General features: G+C 34.5%; 1 protein-coding gene and 1 pseudogene across 1 annotated transcript; both read left to right on the plus strand.

Annotated features, from left to right (window-relative positions):
• LOC149545720 (cysteine-rich receptor-like protein kinase 2) overlaps positions 1–21,136 on the plus strand; it is a 43,242-nt pseudogene extending 22,106 nt beyond the window's left edge.
• On the plus strand, positions 3,059–6,502 carry LOC149545722 (cysteine-rich receptor-like protein kinase 2). Its single transcript, XM_089793634.1, has 3 exons — positions 3,059–3,176; positions 5,297–5,427; positions 5,510–6,502. The coding sequence occupies exons 1-3, from the start codon at positions 3,059–3,061 to the stop codon at positions 5,822–5,824; spliced, it is 564 nt and encodes a 187-aa protein (XP_089649760.1). The 3' UTR covers positions 5,825–6,502.
• Positions 21,137–21,704: the final 568 nt, after the last annotated feature.

Here is a 21,704-nt window from a genome sequence, read left to right on the forward strand (position 1 = left end):
TGTTTCCGCCAAAACATAAAACATAATCTGAAGTGCCTTTTAGATACCTTAGTATCCATTTGACGGCTTCCCAATGATCTTTTTCGGGATTGCTCATGAACCTGCTCACAACTCCCACTGCATGAGCAATGTCGAGGCGAGTAGAAACCATAGAATACATAATACTACCAATGGCTGATTTGTATGGAATTTTCTCCATAAATTCTGTTTCTTCTTGTGTTTGAGGACATAATTCAAAACTTAATTGAAAGTGACCAGCAAGAGGAATAGGAGTTACTTTTGATTCAGCCATGCCAAATCTTTCAACAACTTTGTCAATGTATTGTTTTTGAGACAAAGTGATTTCCCTCTTTTTCCTATCCCTTGTGATTGTCATGCCAAGAATCTTTTTGGCCACCCCTAAGTCTTTCATTGCAAATTGGCTTGCCAATTTTTGCTTCAACTCATTAATGATTCTTTTGTTTGTGCCAGCTACTAACATGTCATCGACATAAAGAAGAAGGATGACAAACTCTCCACTTGGAAGTTTCTTGAAGTAGACACATGGGTCTGATTCACATCTTGTGAAATTATGCTCAGCCATGAAGCGATCAAATTTTACATACCACTGTCTTGGGACTTGTTTCAGGCCATACAAGCTCTGATTTAATTTGCAATAAAAATGTTCATGTCCCTTCTTTACGAACCCTTGTGGCTGCTCCATGTACAGTTCTTCTTCTACATCACCATGTAGGAAAGCGGTTTTCACATCAAGTTGTTCTAATTCAAGATGCCATGCAGCTGCTAATCCTAGAACAGTTCGGATAGTTGTCATTTTAACAACTGGTGAGAAGATTTCATTGAAATCTATCCCTTGTTTTTTATCAAATCCCTTTACCACCAATCTGGCTTTGAAGCATTTATTTCCTTCCGCTTCATCTTTCACATGATATATCCACTTGTTCCTAAGTGGTCTTCGATTAGGCGGAAGAGAGACCAAATCCTAGGTTCAATTCTTGAGTAAAGAATCCATTTCTTCACGCATCGTTGTTTGCCATTTATCACTATTGACATCATTGAGAGCTGCTTTGAATGTAGACAGTTCTGAAAATTCTAAAACTAGAATTGAAGGCTCTGCTTCTTCAGTGTACAATAATTCATAATCAGAGAATTTAGCTGGCATTCTCCGTTCTCTAGTGGATCTTCTCATTTGGGGTTCTCTATTCTCTGGTTGAACCAATTCAAATGGATAATCAATTACACTAGTTCACTGGTTTAAATGTTGAATGCCCTCTCTGCTGCTTGAGAATAGATTATTATGAAGTGTGTCTTCTCCTTGTGATATATTTGTATTGGGTGCCTCAAAACCGGTATGTAAACTATGTTGATTTGGAGACATGTTACCTCTACCTGCCATATTACCTGCATGGTGAAAGGGTCTTCGACTGCCATGAAACTTCCATGAAACTGTCTCCTCTGCATGAAGCTGTTCCCGTGAATTACCAAGATACTAGTCTGTGCTCCCACCATGATTACCCTGCACATTAACGTCCTGCAAATCAATTTGTAGACCCTGTGAAACAACTCTAACACATTGCGGATGGAGTTCTGCACCCTGTACATTCACCTCTGTTACGTGCGTTTGAACCTGGTTTTCATTTGCCCCTTGCGAATTATGTGCAGGCTATGGATTAGTTGGACCTACACTCTGAAATTTCCCACGTCTATTGCCAAGATTGTGGCTTGAGTTTCCACTATGCTCAAATGGATATAGTGACATACGTTTACTGTGAGTACTCTGTATATAGACGAGATTGCCATGGATATCAATTAGCACAGCCTGCAAATTACTATCATCCTCCAGATTGATGTCCTGTGGTTCTATTTGCCCACCTTGCATCGGTGGATGAGCATTATAGTCCTTTGACTGATAGCCCATTGTAGTAAGAGGATCCCTTGTACTTTGGTTTGAAAAACTTTCACAAGCTTGATCGTGATGGAGAGACAAATTCCTGTCATGAGAAGAGATATCAAAAAACTCTTGTGTAGAACTATCATCATGTCCTGTGTTCCCAGGAGTGGAAGAAGATGAAAAATTTGGAAATAGTACAGAGGTGGGACTATATGAAATAGTGTTAGAAACTGTTTGTGGATTCAATCCAACATTCCTTTGTGCAGCGATTGGCACAAATTCTTTTTCAGACATTTCCTGAGAATTTAATGCTAGAAAGGTTTTCTCATTGAAGACAACGTCTCTGCTTCTAATAATCTTCTTATCAGTTAAACTCCAAAGCCTAAAGCCAAACTGATCCTCTCCATAGCCAACGAATATGCAAGGCTCAGATTTAGGATCCAGCTTGCTTCTTTTTTCTTTGGGCACATGTGCAAAAGCCTGACAACCAAAAACTTTAAGATGAGAATAAGAGAGTCTTCTACCTTGCCATTCCTCTTCTGGAATTTCGAAGTTCAACCTTGAAGAAGGACTTCGATTAATGAGATATATGGCTGTATTACATGCCTCAGCCCAGAATTCTTTTCCCAATCCTGCATTAGAAAGCATACACCGAGCTTTCTCCATTATTGTCCTATTGAGTCTTTCTGCTGCCCTATTTTCTTGAGGGGTGTAGGGCATAGCTTTCACCCTATGAATACCATTATCTGCACAATAATTGTCGAACTCCAACGAACAAAACTCACCTCCATTATCCGTTTTTAAACATTTGATCTTATGGCCCCTTTGGTTTTCAACAAGAGCTTTGAAAACTTTAAACTTAGAAAAAACTTCCAATTTATTTGCCATCATATATATCCATACTTTCCTAGTACAATCATCAAGGAATGTAACAAAAAATTTTGAACCTCCTAAAGAGCTTACCTCAACCGGACCAAAGACATCCGAGCGTACAAGTTCCAATGGTTTCTACTTGAGATCATGTCCATCTTTCAAGAAGCTGACCTGCTTTTGTTTTTCGTAAAGACAATGTTTACAAAATTGCAAGTTTGTTGATTGGAGACCCGGTAGTTGATCCCTTTTGAGCATTATCTCAAGGCCCTTTTTGCTCATGTGGCCTAATCTTTGATGCCAAAGTGCTGCATCGCTGCCCATGACTGTCATAGCAGCCCCTATTTCAGTAGGCTTCTCAAGCAGATAAAGATTGCCAACTTTCTTTCCCTTGGCAATTATTCTCGAACCCTTGGTAACTTTCCAAGTATCCAGATATAAGAATGGATAATATCCTTGGGCAAAGAGCTGACTAACTGAAATTAGATTTTGCTTTAATTTGGGAACATGGCGAACATCTTTTAACAACCATTTCCCTCCATCTTCCAGCAGTAACAAAATGTCACCTTTGCCAACTATTTCACAGGATTTGTTGTCTCCAAGAAATACCTCTCCAAATTGACCATCATGGTAGTTTGTGAAATAATCTGTACATGAAGTAGCATGGAAAGAAGCTCCGAAATCTATCACCCAAGAATCTGATTTTGTGTCACTTGTAGAAAGAAATAAAGCACTTTCATCTTTCTCATAGGCTGTATTTGCTTCCATGTTTTTCACATTTTCTTGTGCTTTCTTGTAAGCCCGACAATTTCTCTTTGTGTGGCCAGGCTTACCACAAAATCAGCATTCACCATTCCTACCTCTTGACCTTGAACAATTGGGTGACTTTGATCTTCGTTGATTGTAATTATTATTTCCTCTATGATGGCTTCTTCCTCTTCTCTCAGTGCTGACCATAGTGAGAGCATCACCGAATGAGGAGTCTTTGTTACTCCTTCTCATATCTTCACTTAATAAAGTGGCAACAACTTCATCATAGGCCAACTTTGACTTCGTAGAGCTTGAAGTACTTACAGCTGTAACTACGGGATCCCAACTGTCAGGTAAAGAACATAACAAGATGATTGCTTTGGATTCGTCATCTTGAGTCATACCAACCGAGCTTGCTTGACATAATAGGGTGTTCAAATCATTTATATGATTTGACATTGCAATCCCTTCCTTCATTTTCAGTTTGTAGAGTTTCTTCATAATGAAGATTTTGTTTACAGCCGACGCCGTTTGATACATATTCTGAAGTTTGTCCCAAACATCTTTCGTTGACGTCTCATTTGAGACATTGAACAAGACATTTTTCGCTAGTGAGAGAAAAATGGATGCCATAGCCTTGTCATCCATCTTTTGCCAATCTTCATCAGTCATTGTAGACGATTTCTTAGACTTTCCTTCGATTGCGAGAGCCAAGTCTTGCTTAACTAGCAAGGAACGCATCTGCACTTTCCACAGGCTGTAATTCTTGCCTGTAAATTTCTCTATTTTCAAATCCTCCATCTTTCCGGAAAATTCAACACTGATTTTCCAATCTGCACACCTCGTGCTCTGATACCAATAATTGACATACCAGGTGCTTACGCGGGTCGGGAAGGCACCGGGGAGATTTGAACTCATGACCAGGCCAAAACTAGGCTCTGATACCAATTGTTGGGCCCATTTACCATTGCACCAAAAGCCATGACTATTAGTGAACATGGAACACCACATAATTAATCACCTGTGGGCAGGGGAGCGTGTTGCATCACCCAACAAAAGTTATGCACTAAAGTCTCCCTCGGTGGCAGGTAGCATGAAGCAACACGTAAATGAATATTGTTCTTTTGCAAATTAATGGAATTGAACAAGCCTTGCAGTACGATTCATATTGCAAGATGATTTAAATATTTCTAATTGACGAAGCTTTATAGTAGGAATCGTAAATTAAAATGATTCAAAAAGTTTCGTTTTCTAAGAAAGTCGAGAATCTTAATTGTAGGATTCTATCCTAAAATGATTAGAAGAATTTTAGTTTTCACAAATTGACGAATATACAAAACTTTTACAGTAGGCCGCATATTTTATCAATCTTATTTTTCTGAAAATCCCTCACAAATTTATAGAATCTTAGCAGTGGGATTCGTATTTTAGAATGATTTGAGAAATATTATTTTCTCACCAATTAAGAAAATTCAAGAAGCTTTGTAGTAGGGTTCATATTTTAAAATGATTCAAAGAATATTATTTTCTCACAAATGGATGAAATTCAAGAAATTTGCATGCAAAATAATCGAGAGAAATGTTGTTTTCTCAAAATTTGATGAGTCGTGAAATTTTAGAGTAAGATTCGTAATGTGAATTTGGAAATGACTCCAAGAATTCTAATTATTCGCAAATTGATGAAACTAAAGAAGCTTTAGAGTAAGATTCGCATTGTAATGATTCAAAGTAACTAGGATTAAACTAGTGGTTTGAGTGTTTGATGTCTGCAATTGATTTTAGCAGAAGTATACTTCATTGCCGAGGAAGACTCGAAGTGGGATCACCTCTTTAGCTACGATTCACTTCGATCTGCAACTAAAAAATTCGATCCAAGCATGAAGATTGGTGAGGGAGGTTTTGGCCAAGTTTATAAGGTATTCTGATTACAAGCTTTATATATCTAAAGCATATTCTGAGTCCCGTTTGCTAATCAGATCTAGAATTTTGTGGTGGAAGGGAATATTCAACGATGGCCGAGAGGTTGCAGTGAAAAAGCTTTTCATACAGCAGTCTACGACGGCATCAGACGAATTTGTTACAGAAGTGAAGCTTGTCAGCACTGTTCATCATCATAATCTCCTTCCTCTGCTCGGGTGTTACACACGTGGACTGGAGAAGCTACTTGTTTACGAATTGATGCCAAACATGAGCCTTGACAAACATCTCTTTAGTTTGTCTAAATCCTTTTCAGAGAAACAGAGCATACATAATTTTGGGGCTAAAAGGTTATTTGTCTCTAAAAAATTCTTTCATAATAAATCTTGTAGGTAATACAGAGAATTTACTGAGCTGGAAAACATGATTTGAGATTATTTTGGGGACGGCGCACGTACTTGTATATTTAAACGAAGAATCCCCCTTTCGAATTCTACATCGAGATATCAAAGCTGCAAATATACTGCTGGATAACGATTTTTAGGCAAAATTGCAGATTTCGGACTGGCAAGGCTCTTTCCAGAGGACCAGACACATCTTACAACAAGAGTCGGTGGTACTATGTAAGATTTCTTAACACTCTTTACCTGCTCCATCCTCTGTGTTGAAATCGAAAACATAAACATTCGCATAATTGCCTAAAAAAATGGTCTGTGATAGAGGATATACGATGCCAGAGTACGTTGTTTATGGCCATTTGACAGAAAAGGCCGATGTGTATAGCTACGGCATGCTTGTTCTCAAAATTGAGAGTGATCAAAAGTATGTTGATTATAAGCTTCCAGCAAATATGGAACTCGTGGTTCAATGGGTAAGCTTCAAGGCTCTATTTGGTGGGGGAAGATGAATTTCTCTCATAACCAAGTTATTTCATAATCAGGTTTTCAAAAATTCGGTTATGCATTTTAGAAAGATAGTTGGGCCATTTGGTTGACACGGAAGATGAATACACAAATCCATATTCTACATTTGGTTGCTAATTTGGAAATTGGAATTGCAACAAAATATGATTGGAAATATCTTTTTCTTGCATTTGATTGTTCATTTTCGAATTGGAATTGGAATTTGAAGTAAATTTTTTAAATCTTATTTTATTAGTGAAACACAAGTATTATAATGACTAAAGTATTAATATTTAATTTAATATTTATGATTACTAATTTATTTATAATTAGACTACATTATTATTATTTTTAATTTTAATTCTATTTATTAGCAAAAAAAAGTAAAAAATAATCATACTTGCAATGATTTGTACAAAGTCATATTTTGTCCCATAGTTGGAAATTGTGATCATATATATTATATATTTTTGAAAAATTATATAGGACAAATTTATCGTCGAATTAAATTTATTTTTGAATTCATCTAAACTTCATAATTGCTGAACTCAAACTCGAACGTTGTGACTTAGCTGTTAAATATGAGAACACCAGGAAATCCACGCTCTATACCATTATGCCCCACAGTCGACGAGAAACCGTCTCATGCTGTTCATTCTTCCCATTACTATCAGTATTGTTAGATGGTCAATCCTGCATATATAAACTAGCAATCTCACCTTGGTGTGCAATGGGTATGCCAAATTTATTTTGGAGATAAATTATAGAAAAAATTTGTATTTATGTATACATTTGTGTTGCATGTGATAGTCTAAAATCAACTATGCATCCATCTAAAAGGATCCAAAAATGTCTTAAACCAAACATCAAAATAACTTGAAGATAATTAGGCTCCTCACTCCATTAGAAACAGCTTCATGTTTGAGATCTCCATCTTTCTATGTCCTTCTATCTCTCTCACTTCCTCTATCCCTCTCTCCTCGCCTTCCTTTGTACATGTGTGTGTTTGTGTCCTCCCTCTATCCCTCTCTCAACCTAGCCCACTCTTCTCTCTGCCCTCTATGTGTACATCTCTCGAAGACATCTTTCTATAAATGTAAGAACACACAAGCTCCTCTCTCTCTCTCCCCCACCCCCCCGGCCCTTCCTATCCCATACTCTCTGCCCCCCCCCCCCCCCCCCCCCCTCTCTCTCTCTCTCTCTCTCTCTCTCTCTCTCTGCCCCTCTATGTATCTCTCCCTTTCAATAAATTTATTAAGTTAGTTAACTATTCAACAAAATATGCAACTATAATTTTACATGAAATATTATATACGAAAAAATATACTATTTTACATTCACACACATTAAACATTTGATGATAACTTTAACAAGAAAAATGATGCTTTGTCAATAATTGTTCTTAAAAAATGTGAAATTTTGGCTACATAGATTTTACATGCAATTTTTTATTATTTTTAATTGTCTATATAAATGTCTACCCAAATCTTCAACCATATCTGTCCACTCAAATCACACTTTAGCATGTCTAATGTTCAATCCACTTTGGTACATGTGCAAATAGACTTTACATCATTTTCCATTGAAACAAGTTCCAACCTAGATAAAAACCAATTGACCAGGTTATTTTTGTACAACCATTACATCTATAACAATAATTACACATAAAAAAGCCATAGTTTTATTTCTTAAATACTTAAATATCAAAATCTCATTGACTATTTTTTTAATGTTATTTTATTGTTAAAGGGAATTCTATACATTAGTTTTAGCTTTTAAAATTTAATTAAAGTATATTTATACTTAATTTTACTATTTTAATTGTTAACATTATCCACCTCTCTCTCTCTCTCTCTCTCTCTCTCTCTCTCTCTCTCTCTCGTGCATGCGCGCGTGCGCGCATGTGTAACACTTTCTATCTAGATACTTTCTTCCTAGAAAAATATAATAGCAATCTATTGATAATGGAGTAAAAAAGCCTATCTAGCACACCATGTTTAATAAAAATTCTCAAAGAAATTTTGTATCTTTCAGAGTTAGGGACATCAAAAAAATATTATAGGAAGTTTTTAAATATTTTACTTATAATAAATCTGGAGTGATTAGGCTTGTGTATTTTTACACTATTTGACATGTTACTATGAATTAGGGAAAGGATATGTGTTTGACTTGAGTTAATCCACAACAATGCACACTATATCCATCTTCAAACCATCTAAAATAATTTCATCTAATTTGGGTCTTGACATAGCCATGTTTTGTTTAGGTAAACATGATCATTCCATTAAGCTTAGACACACATTATTTGTCTGCAAATATTTTGTTCATGTAATCTTTCTTGATTGAATATGATGAAAAGGTGGTTTCATTGTTGCCTAGGGTTTTTCATGGCTCTAGAACTTAAAATTATAGCTTGTGAAAACTCAGTTACAAAATTTACAATAGTTGTGAAGTTTCTAAGTGTGCCAACTATAAGAACACTATCATCCCTCACAATTGGACTCAAAGGTGTGCTTTATTGTAAAGCCATAATATAGGAAATACTTCTCTATGGTATCATCCCCTTTGTCTTTGCAAAAGAGTATAGTGTGCATTTAGATATACTAAACATAGGGTATGCTTCTAGTTCTACTTGGTTCACATTGCTAAGTGTTAGTTTATGTAATTAAAACTATTGGTGATGCATGCATTTCAATTTTAGGATCATATTTTGCATTTAAAATCACATCATTACCAATAAGGAGTTCAACACTAGGACTCACAAGGGAAGAGTCTCATCACATGGTTCTATCCTTACATTACCCAAGTTTAGCCACTTAGGGCACAAACCCCCAAGGAGGAACAATTGATGTGGTTTCAAGCCACCTCCTCATGTTGATGAAGATTCTTAGTTATTACACTAAAAGCATCTTCTCTCACTGCCTTTATGAACCTAAATTAGCACACAAGACAAGGGTGATGCACATTTTATCTTTATTAGTGTTATCTATAATTTATTCATTAATTTTTCAATTGATTAATCACTTTCTATAGGTTGTTGCACCAACCCCATGGAAACACTCTATCCATTAGTGTCCATAGACTTTTGTCTTAGGTGTTAAAATACATATGAAATCCATGACCAAATTTACACATGTCTGTACAAGTGATCTCAAGAAACTTTGAGAATAAATAGACAATTAGGTTCTTTCAAAGCTCATGTACTAATAAATTTTTATTATTATACAAATTTACATACAATATTATGAAAAGAAAAATAAGCTTCCCTCTATGATTATATAAATCATATTTTAACATCATGAAATCTTGATAATGAATTTTACATAATTACTACAATATGAAAACTTGCTAACTATATCACATTATACAACTAGTAGAAAATTTTAACTATTATTTAAACAAGATTAATAAATTTGAAAATAATTAATTAATAATCCTTTTCAATAATGGTCATCTAAGCCCTTCCAGACATTCTAAATCATTGATCATCATAATCAACACTCGCACTTCATATAGCAAATGCCTTCAGCATAACTATGTATAGATCAAACATATACCAACATTCAAATAACAATGTCATCAAAATATGTTCAAATTATGAATGTGATCCAAATATGTTTAAATTAGGTATGTGATCAATAATTCAATGTTACATATGTAGCATAAGATAGAAGATAGAAAAACAATATCCATGAACTGATGAGAAAGAACAATATCCATTATCTAAATGGTGGTGTGAAAACATGCCGTTAAATATGAAAACACTAGGAAATCCATGATGTATACCCTTATGCCCCACATTCGGCGAGAAACCCTCTGATTTTGCTCAATCTTCCCATTACTGTCTATATTGTTAGATGGTCAATCTTGCATATATGAACTAAACATGCTTGAAAAATTAAAACCTAATTATTTTATAATGGAATACACCAAGGAGTGGCATCAAAAATATTGACCATTTACAAACATGCATAGTAAACAATTATCAGATAGCTCATTTTTTATCAGCATGTGTGGTCTTGCAATATCAGCAAATCAAGAGCAATAAAAAAATACAAAAGAAAGACACTTTGTCAATACCATTGACAATCTTATCAGGAAGCACATATATAGGAAACCAAATTGTGGAAAAAAAGACAAGAAATTTAAAAAATATCCAAGCAAATTAGGAATATACATATAACATGGGATAAAATCATGAATTGTGCAATCATCTACTAGAAATCCTCAATACTTTTGATAATCTTGTCAGTGAGAACATACATAGGAAATCAAATTGGAACAAAAAGACAAGAAATAAAAACATATGCAAGCAAATTAGGACTATAGATATAACATAGGATAGAATCATGAACTATACAATCATCTAGCAAATCACATTTCTATCAGCATATGCTCTCAAGTTCTACAATTGAGCATTCATCATTTTCCACTCCTCATGTATTCCATAGATGTATGGTTCAAATATAACTCTAATTAACAATGCAATGAACAACCATACCAAAAATTTATGAGATCATAAACTATGTATAGATCAGGTATGTATACATCAAGTATGCTTAGCAAAATAGTAAAAATATGCTCAGTAATGAGTTCAAATATAGTGTTGTGAGAGATCAATGCAATACCATTAAACAAAGCCAACTAACCATCTAGAATTACTTCACATGCCAATCGTGTGAATGCCAATGAAAGGAACAACTAAATTGCATATTGACCAATGTCAATCATGCCAATGAAATGGATGGCTAAACTATGCATAGATCAAGTATGTATACATATGTACATACATGTGTGTACATACATACATACATACATACATGCATATATGTGTGTACATACATACACACACACATACATACATACATACATGCTTAACAAAATAGTAAAAATGTGCTCAGTAATGAGTTCTAGTATAGTGTTGTGAGAGATCAATGCAATACCATCAAAAAAAGCCGACTAACCAACTAGAATTACTTCACATGCCAATCGTGTGAGTGCTAATGAAATGAACAACTAAACTGCGTATTGACCAATGCCAATCATGCCAATGAAATGGATGACTAAACTATTCATAGATCAAGTATGTATACATATGTACATACATGTGTGTACATACATATGCACATATATACATACATACATGTGTGTACATACATATGCATATACATACACACTGTTTGTTTCAAATATGTTTAGCAAAATAGTCAATATGTGCTCACTAATGAATTCCAGTATAGTGTTGTGAGAGATCAATGCTAGTGAAATGAACAACTAAACTTTGTAACAGTTTCTTGCCAATAATGAGTTCTAGTATAGTGCTATGAGAGATGAATTCAATACCATAAAATAGAGCCAAGTCATAAACTATGTATGGATCAACTATGTATAGATCAATGGCAATCATGGCTTTTATCAATGAGTTTCAGTATGTGCTTATGCCATTAACTCTAATTACCTGTATATATCATAGTTAAAGTTATAATTTTTTGTACCCTTAGCAATGAAATTTACAAGTATATCAATAGCTTTTATCCATACATAGTTGACCTATACATAGTTTATCATGGTTCAAATCTATTTAGCAAAATAGTCCAATATAGAGATCAATGCAATACCATTAAACATAGCCAACTCATAAACTATGTATGGATGTCCATCCTATATTTATGTAGTATGCATGGAAGATCAATGAAAATCATGGCTTTTATCTATATATAGTTGACCTCTACATAGTTTATCATGGTTCAAATCTGTTTAGCAAAACAATCCAATATAGAGATCAATGCAATACCATTAAACGCAGCCAACTCATAAATTATGTATGGATGTCCATCCTAGATTTATGTACTATACATGAAAGATCAATGGAAATCATGGCTTTTATCTATACATAGTTTACCTATACATAGTTTATCATGGTTCAAATATGTTTAGCAAAATAGTCCAATATAGAGATCAATGCAATACCATTAAACGCAACCAACTCATAAACTATGTATGGACGTCCATCCTATATTTATATGTTATACATGGAAGATCAATGAAAATCATGCCTTTTATCCATAAATAGTTGACCTATACATAGTTTATCATGGTTCAAATCTATTTAGCAAAACAGTCCAATATATGTTGTAATAGTTTGTTTAGAATCTATTTAACAAAATAGTCAATATATGCTCACTAATGAGTTCTAGTATAGTTTTGTAGGAGATCAATGCAATACCATTAATCAAAGTGAATCATGCCAATGAAATGAACAACTAAACTATGGATATATCAAGTATGTATAGATCCATGCAAAACCATTCAACATACTTATGAGGTCATAAACTATGTAGAGATCAATGCAATACCATTAAATGCAGCCAACTCATAAACTATGTATGGATGTCTGTCCTATATTTATGTAGTATACATGGTAGATCAATGGCAATCATGGCTTTTATCTATACATAGTTGACCTATACATAGTTTATCGTGGTTCTATTTCTATATGCTATTTGCTTAGCAAAATAGTCAATATATGGTGTAACTATTTGTTTCAAATCTATTTAGTAAAATAGACCAATATATGTTGTAACAGTTTGTTTAGAATCTGTTTAGCAAAATAGTCAATATGTGCTCACTAATTAGTTCTAGTATTGTGCTATGAGAGATCAATGCAATACCATTAATCAAAGTGAATCATGCCAATGAAATGAACAACAAAACTATGTAGTGATCAATGCCAATCATGCTAATTAAATGAACAACTAAACTATGTATTGATCAATGCCAAACATTAAATAGAGGCAACTCATAAACTGATCCATGCAAAATAATTAAACAGAGGCAACTCATAAATGGGAATTACTTTAGATGCCAATTAAATAGTCAAAATGTGATCAATAATGAGTTCCAATATAGTGATGTGAGATCAATATAGTTTTAGTCTAGTGCTATTAGAGATTAATGCAAAACCATTGAACAAAGTAATCTTGCAACATATGTCATTGCAATCTAGTCAGTAGCTAAAATAGCTAAATCATACCAAATGTCATTGCAATCCAGTCCACTCTCTCTACCTCATCCATCATCATGAACCTTTTGGCTATTTCATGTTGAAGCATGAAGGTATCATGTGCTTTCATGAAAACTGCTCGACTTAGTTCAGGGACAGCTTTAAGAGTAGTATATGTGGCACTCAAAACATTATCCTTTTTAGATTTATCCACTTTTACAATCTAAGACTTATCGAGGCCATCTTTCAGTTCCTTCATAGTTTCGCATATCACATCCAATGATGTAGACAAAGATGTCTTCTTCCTCTTTCCCCTCTTGATGATGATGGTGGAGGAATCTCTCTAGCACTTGCACTCGACTGATTGGAATGACATAACTCTTCATCAAAATTTGGATGGCTATCAAGAGGTGTACCAGAATTGGTATCATCCTCATCAAGCATGTGAAATGCATCGTTCACAGGGTGCCCTTCTTCAGCATCAAGGGGTGTTATAGCCGTGAACCCTTCAACAATGTCATTGTTGACAATTATAGCCAACTCACTGAAATATTGGAAAGGTGACCTCTTATACATTTTTGCATTTTTGAATTCTCTCCTCTACATGTAAGCATTAATAGATGGATTAGGTTGTAAGTTTTTCATTATTAAAATAAGAAAGGAAAATTTCTTCAATGAAAAGAGTACAAAGATCATCCTACCTTCAAAAGCTTATCCCACGCTGAATCCTCAACATCCACAGTTTGAGTTTCTTCATTCCAAGCTAACCTACTTGTATTTTTCAAGTCCTTCATTACTCTATATCCTACTTTCCATGTTTTTAGCTTATTCTTAAAATGATCTTGTGATAGATTTAAGTTCATCCTTGAATTGAATGTCCTCTCTATTGTAGTTCATGCTTCCTTTTTAAAACCACCTTCACCTTTTCATCTGAGATGAATTTGTTCAAAGAGCAAGTCTAGAAACTTTCATTCAATTGCTTTTGTCCACATTTTCTTCTTTGAAGAAGAAGATTTTTTGCTCGCAGTGAGGGATCCATCTATATCACTCAAAGTAATAGGAGAACACATCTAGTTCACATGATCAGATCCGTCCATGCTCATCATAAGCTCAGCATATGCCATTGTGTACTCCTTCCTATATTTTATTTAAATTTGAAGGTGATAAACTTTAAATATCAATTTGTAATACATCATAATGGAATGAGGCTGATGCAGGAGCATCCAAAGGTATAAAGGAAATCCTGTGTCACCCAAAAAAAGTACTTAGACTTAGTTTCTATTTCATGTGTTTTCATTTCTAGATACCCATTTGGGTCAAACAAAGGTTCCAACTCTCACAGTTCCACTATCAATGTTCTAGGATCGAGTATTTGAACACCTTGCGATACGTGTAAATGCCAAAAAAATAGGAGTAATAATTGAGCCATCATTTTGGTGAACTAGAAGGTGTAAATTGGTTGGATGATTGTAATTGTAATTTAGAGCATTCCAGAAAAAGAATCAGGTCAAAAGGCCCAACAGTTTGAAAGTTATCGCAGTTTTCTAGTTTTTGGAGACATCCTAAGAATGCTTCAAAGTCAGTTAGGGGCATTAAATGACCTTGAACAGGGCCAAAAAATGGGGGACAAAAAAATCTTGTCCATAGGGCTATAGAGTGCTTCGAGAGATTTCTAGAAATGTAAACGGTTCGTCAAACGGAGCTACGGTTCAAAAGTTATGCCTCTCGGAAGTTTGGTTACCATTTATGCATTCTTCTAATTTTGTGCCGACTTCTAATGTGACTTCTAGAGCCTTCTATTTGGTTAGTGGATGCCTACTAGAACTTTCTACAATGTGTTCCTAATCCTTAACCCTTTGAGGTCTATTTAAGAACATTTTTGGCATTATTAAAGGCAGTTCGGAGTGGAGTTTGAGAAGAGGTACTCGGAAAAGAATTTATCTACAAATTTATGCTATTGTAAGCCCATAGGGCATTTTTGGAAGTCTATTTTCTCTATACTAAATGTATTAGCTTATTTACAAAGTTAATAAAATTTCCCTTTCCTATTAGTCCATTCTGTGCTTGGGTTGTGTCCCCATCAGAGGCTAACATATTGAATTGGTAAACGTATTACGATTTAAAGTAATCATACAACTGAAATTGAAAGTTACTACTCTTTAAATTTAAATGGAATGTAGCAAGGAGTAACATCAAAATAATAGGATTTTCAGTGAATTCATTGTTCTCTTGTTACTAGTGGGCTTATGATCTTCATCATTTGGTACTCTTATCTATATTTCATTTACAATTGAAGAAAATAAACTTTAAATATTATTTTTTAATACATCCTAATGCAATGAGGCTAATATTTAATAAACTTGAAAGCATTTAATTGAAGATGATAAACATTATTAAACTACAGCATGTGACAGTTTGAGTGGTTTTGAGGCAACAAATAGGAAGAATAGTTGGGAGACATTTAAGCTACTCCTATCACATGATACACATTTTAAGCAATAATTGATGATAACACATCAGCACTAAGAAAACTACCAGCAAGACAACATGGTGATATCAATGGCAGGTAAATAGTCATGAGCCCCATTATGAAGCATGTTATTGTACTTTCTCAATGCAAAGATGTATAATAATTGTGCTATCTTACATTTAAAACAATGTAATCTACATTTCAAGTTGGATTGTGTATTGCAGATACGATCAATAGTTTTGTACATAAAGTAGGTCTGAAATTGAAAGTTAATGCTCTTTTTATTTAATTAGAATGTAGCAAGGACTATTATCAAAATAAAAAATCACACACCATCATTGTATACGCATACATCAATTTACCATATAAAGCACATTGCCTTCTAATAAATAATTTATTCTTGGGATCTATAATCTTCCCACATCCTACTTGCTATATCTTCTCAAAATTGGGCCCACTCATTTCTATCCTCCTGAGACAACCCATACGTCTCAAGTAGTGGTACCTCTATCCCATCATGATCATCTTCCTTTTCAATAGCTACTTCCAACGGAAGGCCATCCTCTATCATAATGAAATTGTGAAGTATGCAACATGCTAAGAAAATATAGGATTGTGTCATGATATCATAAGACGTTGCATGTCTTAAGATTGGAAAACACTACTTTAGAATACCAAATGTACATTCTATTGCATTTCTAAGAGAGGAGTGTTGATGGTTGAACAACTCATGTGTAGAGTTTATTAGGTTCTCTCTTGACCACTCTTTGAAGTGGTAGCATGTACACCAATAAGGAGCGAGAAATCTAGGTGCATTTGGATATCTAGCATCCACTAGATAATATTTTCCTACATAAAGAAAGTATATTGTCAATACTTGAACCATTTAGCATAACCTTGAGTATATTAAAATGTGATTTGGCTTACCAGGGAGAACTACAAGTGGATCTGATCTAGATAGAGTCGAGGCTAGAACACGGCTATCTATAGTAGAGCCTTCCCAACCATCAAGGTGGTACTAAAACTTACAATCAAAGGCACAGACACCCATAACATTTTGTGATAGGTTCCCTTTTCTATCACAATATTTACCCCATTTTTCGACATTGACTCACACTAGAATATGGGTTCTATCAATGGCTCCAATGCAATCCTATGGGATATGATACACTAATCAAATGTATGCTCAAGTAATAATAAGATAAGGGCAACATTCTAGACAATAAACTTGTAACAATGTGTGATTTACCTTGAAGAATGGTTCAAAATGATCCTTCCCACTAATTTTGAGAGGAGTGCCTAGACCAGGTGGTATGAAGTAATTTCTATGAAGGGCTAAGAAAGCCGTCAAAACCTTACAGAAGTACCGACTGACTGTCTCTCCTGAGTACCCAAAGTTATGAGCAATCTTGTAGTTCCTTAGATTGTGCCCAAGGGTGTGGAGGAACATCACTAGTTGTTCCTCTAACTTCAAGTGGATCGTATCTCTCAAGCTTCCTTTCAGCATGAGAATATGAGCTAGAGAAAAGAAGCCTTCCCTACTCATCCGAATCTGACCATGACAATCCACCTCATTCGAATGAATAATGTCTCTACAAAAGGAATTTCCTTTTCTTATTCGTTTACCCATTTGATTTCCTTTTAGGGCTACCATTACTTTGGCTATGCTAACAAAAGAAAAAAGAATTGTGAGAATGTGGGTGTATGTGGTCTTCCTAACTATGCTTCCTTAAACCTCTATACTCTCCATAGGATCCATCAGTGGCCTAAAACATGGACAATATAAACACTATTAGTTATGAGATATCAACTATCACCTATTGAGATATAACATGATTCTTTGCTAGTCTCATTGCATTAAGAAGTCAATTATATATTCAAATATAGCAACGAGTACCAACTACTGAGGATCATAAGCCTATAATGAACAAATTACAATAATGTGTCATTCTACTCCATGTAATCTATCTGTACCAATGAAAGCATAATATTAATTCCATTTGTCTATATATATACAAACATGTATGTGTATATGTATGTGCACACACATGTATGTATGCATGTATGTACACACACACACACATTTATGCATGTATGTACGTACACACACATGTATGTATGTATGTACGTACACACAGACATGTATGTTTGTATGTGCGTACACACACATGTATGTATGTATAGACACATATGTATGTGTGTATGTACACATACACATGTACAAACTATAACCTAAATTTGGGTTTTTATGAATGTGTTTTAATAAACCGTCGAATTCACTGAAATTGAGGCTCATCTTTTAGAAGATGAAAGGGAGCATTGTTGGCAGTGGGAATAGAGTTTATTTCTGCATTGATCTATACATAGTTTATGACCTCATAAACTATGTATAGTTGATGTAGACATAGTTTAGTTGCTCATTTCATTGGCATGATTTGCATTGATCTCATTGCTGAGCACATATTTACTATTTTCCTAAGCAGATTTGAAACAAAGTGTTACAACATATATTGATTGTTTTGCTAAGTAGATAGCAGATACAAACAGAAACTATGTATAGGTCAACTATGTATAGATAAAAGCTATGATTGTCATTGATATACCATGTATATAGTATACTACATAAATATAGGATGGATTTAGTATCCACCCTTTCCCAATGCAAAACTGAAACATGTGACTAGGGTCATAGGCATAAATGCTTATAGTTTGGTACATCCAAACATAGTTTATGACTAGGCTATGTTTAATGGATTTGCAATGATCTATACATAGTTTATGACCTCATAAACTATGTGTGCATGAACTATGTATAGATCAAAGCCAAGATTGGCATTGATCTATACATAATTTATGATGTCATAAACTATGTATAGATAAAAGCTTTGATTGCCATTAATCTATACATAGTTGATCCATACAGAGTTTATGACTTGGCTCTATTTAATGGTATTGCATTCATCTGTCATAGCACTATACTAGAATTCATTACTGGCAAGAAACTATTACAAAGTTTAGTTGTTCCTTTCATTGGTATTGATCTCTCACAGCACTATACTAGAATTTATTAGTGAGCACATATTGACTATTTTGCTAAATAGATTTGAAACAAACAGCCAAAAACTGTTACAAAGTTTAATTATTCATTTCACTGGTATTGATCTCTCATAGCATTATACTGAAATTTATTAGTGAGCACATATTGACCATTTCGCTAAACAAATTTGAAACAAATAGTTACAACATATATTGACTAAATTGCTAAGCAGATAGCAGATAGAAATAGAAACATGATAAACTATGTATAGGTCAACTATGTATAGATAAAAGCTATTGATATACTTGTAAAGTTCATTGCTATGGGTACAGAAAATCAGAACTTTAACTATGATATATACAGGTAATCGGAGTTAATGGAAAAAATTAGAACTTTAGCTATGATATATATAGGTAATCAAAGTTAATGGCGTGAGCACATACTTGAACTCATTCTTGAGCATATATTAACTATTTTTCTAAGCAAACCTGCAACAAACTGATACCGTTTGAATGAACAAAGAAAACCTAAAAAAACCCAATATAAAAATGTAGGTGGGTGAAGAGAACCATTCAAAGTCGTCATTGTCGTTCAAAGTGGAGAAATTCTAGCCACAACCACAGCCACGACAAACAAGTTGTGTTCAAAGCTGTTGCCGCCATCCAAAGTAGAGAAACCCTAGCCACAACCACAACCACAACAAACGTTGCAACCTAGCAAATGCAATGGCCATAGCAAACACAACAACAAACCCTCATCTTCCCACAACACAACAAAACAGCGGCAAATGCACTTTTTCTCTTCCAAAAATCTAAGGTGGATTCCGCAGACCCGACTGTTTATTCAAACCCATTCATAAAAATCCAAATTCGGGTTTTCATTTCAACTTCCACCTATTTGTTGGAAGATGTTTCTTCCATTTTTGGAGCAAAATTGGCAGAAGAAAGTAGAAACTGGGTTCTATGTTCGATGATCCAAATGCCTCTTTTTTCCTCCATAACCAGATTTTGGCCCTTGAAACCCTATTCCATGCCGCTTCTTCCTGTAACCAAACAAGGCCCAAAGGAACATGCTTGTTAATCATCAAGATAATGCTTTTGAAAAAAGAGAATATTGTGGTTTATTTAGAAATTGATTGGTTTGAAATAAATCACACTTAGTTTTTCACTGCATCTAACAATCTTTCAAATCAGGTATTAGTTACAAAAGTATTCATATACTGCAACCCCAAACAATATAACCCTCTAAATATTGATTAGAATGTACGTAGTGTTTAGTAGACAATTTGTCAATTCAGACATTCATAAGAATGTTTTGGTTATTATAGTCAGTCCAAAAAAATTGTTCTTGTCAGCGATTTTTTCAATGGCCAACTGTCAACAATATGAACGGATAAATAATGGGAACGGATAAGACTTCTAGGACGAGTTGTTTACGCAAGTCCAAAAGTATTTCCCACTTCAACAAGTATTGTCCACTTCAACAATTGTTGTTTTCCAAATTGCTCAACAATTCAAATGGTGTACAACCACTCATTAATGGACAGCAGATTCCATTGTTCTTTACAAGACTAAACAAGCTGTCCCCAATAGTGTCTTTCAACAAAGAACACATGGGAATACATGACCGTTGAGTAGAATTTAAATTTCTTTACCCTAAACCCAAACAAACAGCCACCATCAGTAATTGTTTCCATTTTAAAGTGGTCAACAATGAACAACGTGAATGCACACGAGTGTGGAGTAGATCTTATCTCCAATTCCATTACTTTAAAAGACTTGCTGAGGAACCTTTCCTGGTTAACCCTGCTAATGAAGCTATAGTTATTGTATATATATGCAGGTGTGGAGTCTGTACCAGAAGAATGAATCATTAAGCATGGTAGACCAAAGATTAATTGATGAAGAACGACAGGTGAATAAAGGGGAGATATTAAAGGTAATCCAGATTGCTCTTATTTGCACACAAGGGGCCCATGAGCTGAGGCCACTAATGTCCAAAGTGGTGTCAATGCTGACAAGCAATACAGATATTTTAGCTCAACCTACTCAACCAGCGTTTATTGACGACGACTCCACTGCAAACGGATTGGGTTCGGCGAATGTTGAGTGGATGGAAGCTTCATCTGTTGCATCATCACACGCTACTGTTTCCATCTCTCTCCAACCACGCTGAGTCAATTAATAAGGGCTGCCGCCTTCCTCGAGTAAACCATATTTCTTTTGACTTGCTTTTGTTCTTCCGTTCACGTTTCCTCCGCATTCATTTCTATGACCCCCACTTTTGTCATTGGTGACTCATGTTTTTGACCATACTATGGGTGGTATTATTTGATCCAATCTAAGGTTGAATTAATATACTAATGAATGTAACAGCAATTACAATGACAGAAGGTATTTCAGGTCCTTTATAAAAGGAAATATACATTTTGAATCAGTATTGAAATTTGTGACAAATGTAACGGCAATTACAGTGTTAGCGTTCTCTTTAATTTAACAGGGGAAAAAACTGTTGATGTATATAGTAAATTTGAAGATATTTTATTTATTGTGAAATATATATATATCTATAAATATTAAATTACTTTATATAATAAAATTTTTGTTCATACTAATGTCAATTTATTTAAGTCTTTTAAAATGTCATACATATGAGAAAATGATGAAAAGTGTAAGAAGTGTGCATGTAGCAAAATTACGAAAAATTTGAACAAGGAAAAAACAGTGATCTATGTTATGGGCATTAAGCAAACATCCTATTTCAAGAAAAACAAATATGTTTGTCAAGAACTTCTTCAAATAGCAAACAACTTTGAAGCCCTTTTCTCCATTGTCAAATATCTTGATTAGGTTATCAATAATGGT

The sequence above is a fragment of the Cupressus sempervirens genome, chromosome 7 (assembly GCF_028749045.1).
Source record: "Cupressus sempervirens isolate cs-2001-9-10 chromosome 7, ASM2874904v1, whole genome shotgun sequence".
NCBI lineage: Eukaryota > Viridiplantae > Streptophyta > Pinopsida > Cupressales > Cupressaceae > Cupressus > Cupressus sempervirens.

Bases quoted from the DNA above. Each gene is read 5' to 3' on its own strand.
- LOC149545722 (XM_089793634.1), top strand. From the start codon at position 3,059: ATGCCAAAGTGCTGCATCGCTGCCCATGACTGTCATAGCAGCCCCTAT. The intron at 3,177-5,296 runs GTAACTTTCCAA...TGATTTTAGCAG, and splicing joins CAATTATTCTCGAACCCTTG to AAGTATACTTCATTGCCGAG. The intron at 5,428-5,509 runs GTATTCTGATTA...TTGTGGTGGAAG, and splicing joins GTTTTGGCCAAGTTTATAAG to GGAATATTCAACGATGGCCG.